At 33.1% G+C, this 4,848-nt stretch overlaps 1 protein-coding gene across 1 annotated transcript in view; it reads right to left on the bottom strand.

Annotated features, from left to right (window-relative positions):
- Positions 1–4,848, bottom strand: part of ERO1L (ERO1-like (S. cerevisiae)) — a 50,628-nt gene that overhangs the window by 17,933 nt on the left and 27,847 nt on the right. Inside the window, exons 5-7 of the mRNA XM_012663745.1 lie at positions 3,937–4,013; positions 3,772–3,845; positions 317–437 (exon numbers count right to left, since the gene is read on the bottom strand). Of these exons, the coding sequence (XP_012519199.1) occupies positions 317–437; positions 3,772–3,845; positions 3,937–4,013 (272 nt within the window). The remainder of the gene's footprint in view (positions 1–316; positions 438–3,771; positions 3,846–3,936; positions 4,014–4,848) is intronic.

Below are 4,848 nucleotides of genomic sequence, written 5' to 3'. Positions count from 1 at the left end.
CCTCTCTGGCTCTGGGTTACCTCATCTATAAAATGAGATTCTATAATCTACTCAAGGAACATTTACTAAGTGCCTGCAATAGTCCCATAAAGGTCTAATACTATTCTCAGTCTTTCAAAGAAAAAAAAAAATTTGGTGAAACTCATGTCTATGTTTCCCCACAGGGGAACTGGATTAATGAATCGGTATGCTTCTATGTCCAAATACATCTTTTAACAAAGTGAATTTGATTTGTAATTTTAAATCATTATGATTTCATTTGTTTATGAAGAGAAATCACATCTTACAGGAATTTCTAAATGAAAATGACACTTACTTAAAACAGTTTTCTTCATAGATAACATTCCATATCTTCCAAGCATCTGGTCCCTTGTAACCCGTGTAGCGCTCAGGATTAAGGAGCAAATCTACATATTCAGCATCAGGTGACTGAATGTCTGTAAAATATTAATAAAAATGTTTCATTGAATCTTCTTCATCTTCAGTTGCCTTGAAAAGCTAGATACAAGACTATGTTCAATTGATTCTAAGGCACCAGAAATGTGTTACAACAACGCATCAGGGATTTTAAAACAACTTTTCAGGAAAAAGAAAGGAAGGAAAAGAGGGAGAAACAAACTCAGCCCCATTAACTGTACACACTGGCTACAAAAACATTCTGATTTTACAAATGGTAAAAATAGAAATATATAAATTTTAGAATCGAAGAAATATGGTAATTCAATTCTCATAAGCTATCCAGGCATAGAATATAACATCCATTACCTTTCGCATTAACCACAGCAGTTCATCAGTAACTAAGGTAAATGAAGAAGTGTTAGTATTGTACACTGCTTGTTGCTAATCACCTTCTTCTTAGAAGACCACCATCAGGATCCACTACCAAGCTGTCCTAAAGATGTAATACTAAATATGCAAACGTTATATGCAGAATGATTTTGTGTAAGCATTATTTATAAAAGGGAAAATTGGAAGCAACTTAAATGACCCCACATAGCAGAGTAAGTTAGACCCATGGGCTCTGGAGCCCAATACCTACTCATTTACAATGTATTATAACCTCCAGTGGTTTTAGGAAATTATTTAATACTACAGCAATACCTTACTCATATATAAAACTTGACAATATGAACCAATGAAGAATGAGGAAGTGAGCAAAAATGGCCTCAAAGCAACCAAAGTAGATGACAAAAATCTGAGCACTGAGGTGCCTATAAGAGAGTCCATCCAGCTCTTAACAATACTTATTATTCAAAAACAAACAAAAAAAAAACCCTAAGCTCGGTTATTTTTACTCTAATTCATAGTATATTAGAGGCATAAATTAGAGGGAAAGTTGCTTCTAGAGGCAGCACAATGACAGCATCTAGAAATAATAGTATCCAATGCAGATAGAAAAAGTAAATATAAGAACTAGAACTAGAAAAAGTAAATAGAGAAAGTAAATATAAGAACTTAAAAAACAACTCAGCAAGGAATCATCTAGTTCAGAGACTGACAACTGTTCATGTCAACTAATACCAAAGGTAATTGCCACAGTATAGTAAATTATAATAAATTCATTTTTAAAAACCCTGATTTTTAAAATATATAAATAATGCTCAGTATACAGTACTTTAAGACAGCAAACTAACCATCAAGAAATAATTAAATTTTTTAATATTCTACCTAGAGATAAACATTTGTTGCCTCATAATTTTACTTACTACAAATACTTCATCTCTCTTCAACCTTATTTAAAAAATGTTACTATAAGCATATTTTGCCACATGACAAAAGCTCAAATTTCCAATTAGGATTTATAAAATACCTTCTGCATTTCACATACCACTTATGTACATTATTTATTCCTCATAAAGCTGTCCTTTTAAAAAATATTCACCCTCCTTTAACAGAAAAAACTTTATAATACAAATGGGCAAGTGATTCACCAAAGTCCCCCACATAAGAAGTGAGTTATTGGTTTCTCAGTTGGTGCTACACATTGTAGAGTCTCAAAAGGACACTTTGTTAATGGAAGTTAAAGTATCATCATCCTTTTTCTAACACTGCAAGCCTAAAAAAAATTTGCTCTGTGTTATAAATTTAGTTTTATTTCATAAAACAATGTTTAAGTCCAAAAAATCCTTGCAGAAAAGATGGCAAAATAAAGGGGTTGGGAGAATATTTTATTCCCTTCCTTTACTAGTCTAAATCTTCGTATAGGGCTATAATCCCTCATCCGACACCCCTGGGAACACGTGTGCTTTGGAATTGAGAACTTTTCAGATTGCACAAAGGTAATACAATTTATCCAACATATATTGAATATGACTCCAACAGGGCCTGGGGCAGCAAACTTTAATAAAACATAAATATTTCTGCAGTGAAACACATGAATATTCACACTAAATGGGTCTGTGCTAAACTTAGGGGGGAAATGTTCATTTTTCAGAGTTTTCAGATTTTAGAATTATAAATAAGGGATTATAGATATGTACATGCCAAAACACAGTCACGGTTTCCATTAAGGAAAGCTCCCCCGCCAAAAGAAGCCACAGAATTAAAAATACATATTTTCTCTTTTTCTTTCTCTTTTCTGCGGATTGCAGGCTTCATCTTTTGCTTGTAATTAAAATAATCTGTATTATTCTTTTCACTAATTTTTTGAAAGACCATTAATCTACTACAAAAGACCCATAGAATACCAAAACTCAATTTGATTTGATTTTGTTTAGCTAAGAGGCTAACAATTCAACTTAGAAAATGGGAGATACTAGAAAAAGAAGAATGGGAACATGCGTAAGTCTTGATCAAAGAGTTTCAATGGATTCCAGGGCTCCTAGATTTTAACAGCACCTGCCCTCTGCTTAGCTTTAGATGTCACAGACGTGACTCATGGCTTAATATTCTCTTCTCCAAAAGCAACAGGGACCAACATTAAGGAAATACATAACAATCCAACAGCAATATAACAGAAGCAGGTTTTTGTAATCCCTGTGTTATAGCTGTTTATGTAAAATGCATGTGTATACAAAATTATATAAACTACTAGATATACAGAACTGTAAAACACGAGGTTTTCCAGAAACTGAGTTTTCTTTTTAAGGGTTTTTTTATTGTGGTAAAATATATATAACAAAATTTACCAGTTTAATCATATTTAAGTGTACAATTAAGTGGCATTAATTACATTCACGATGTTGTACAACCCTTACCGTTATCTGTTTCTAAAACTTTTCCATCACCCCAAACAGAAACTCTGTAACCATTTGGCAATAATGTCCTGCCCCACCTCCAATCTCTGGTAACCTTTAAGCTACTTTCTGTCTGTAAGAATTTGTCTGTTCTAGATATTTCATGTAAGTGTAATCATACAATACTTATCCTTTTGTGCCTGGCTTACTTCACTTAGCATGTTTTCAAGGTGCATGCATGTTAAGCAAATATCAGAACTTCATTCCTTTTTATGGCGGAATAGTATTCGACTGTAAGTATATACCACATTTTGTTCATCCATTCATCTTGTGACGGACAAATGGGTTGTTTCTACCTTTCGGCTGGTGTGAATATGCTGTAATGAACACTGGTGTACCAGTATCTGTTTGAGTCCCTATCTCTAATTCTTTTGAGTATATACCTAGGAATGGAGCTGTTACGTCATATGGTAATTCTATATTTAGCTTTTTGAAGGATTGCCGAACTATTAGAAACCGAGTTTTTTAAAATAATTTAAACTTTTTTCCTTAGGTATAATTTCAAACATAATGCATATATAAAAAAATGTTATACCATCAGCTTCACAGAAGTTGTCTGAAGAATCATCATGTTTGGTCCACTGAAGAACAGCCTTCTGTGTCTCCTCACTTCAAACAAGAAAATAATGTTACTCTTTTTTTAAGTTAACATGTGACATTAAAAAACATAAATTACTGCTGGAAAAAACCAAAATCAAACCTCAGAGATTCATCCACTGCTCCAAGTCGTTCGGCTTGTTCACATTCTTCAAGGAGATTATTGGCTTCTTCGGAATACTAAAATGAAAAAGGGAATAAATAGCATATAATTTATCATATTTTTAAAACTTTTTTTTTTAAATGAGAAGTTATTTGAGGCTCTTTTTGTACCTGGTACCATCACCTTGGCATCCGAACTTAAAAAAAAGAACAAAAAAAACTAAGCTCTCACATTCCTCCTGAAGCTAAAAAATAAGTAAAGGGCTTTGCGTCATGTTTTTGTTGGAGAACATAATTTATTACTATGTTCACAAAATAAAGAATAGAGTTCTAATAACTAATTACCAAAATGTCCACTAAGAAAATCTTTAAGGTATAAAGAAGTCATGAGGCAAACAGTCAAGAGGCATTGTCCCACTTTTCTCACGACTTAACTGTGAGCATCAGTTTTCTCTTCCATAAAATAAGTGGTTGGACTAGATCACATGTGCCTAAGGTCTATCACATGCCATAATTCTAAGAACACTCTGGAAACTACCAAGTCTTATAAAAAGTATTCCAACATCTTTAGGTTCTTAAAATATCTCCTTTAACAACCACATTTCTTCTCCATGTCTAAGTCGCTGTGTGTATATATATTCTACTAGATCTGTACATGGCACAGGGAGGTGAGAGTGGTTCAGGGAATTTCACAACACATCAGTCATCACCATCATACAGCTGGAAGACAACACTGGAATTCGCAGGCCACAAATTCACTCAACGAATATTTATTAAGTGCCTATTGTAGCCTTATTGTTAAGATGACCATACAATTGACTGTCCAAACTAGGACACTAAAATAATTGAACACTAAAATAACTGAAATCATATAATTTTTAAAGGGAATACTAAAATAAATAAAGTGTTATAA

The sequence above is a fragment of the Propithecus coquereli genome, unplaced genomic scaffold, assembly GCF_000956105.1.
Source record: "Propithecus coquereli isolate 6110/MARCELLA unplaced genomic scaffold, Pcoq_1.0 Scaffold83, whole genome shotgun sequence".
In the NCBI taxonomy this organism is placed as follows: domain Eukaryota; kingdom Metazoa; phylum Chordata; class Mammalia; order Primates; family Indriidae; genus Propithecus; species Propithecus coquereli.
The sequence above is the reverse complement of the archived record's forward strand: the minus strand, read 5'-3'. Positions and strand labels throughout refer to the sequence as shown.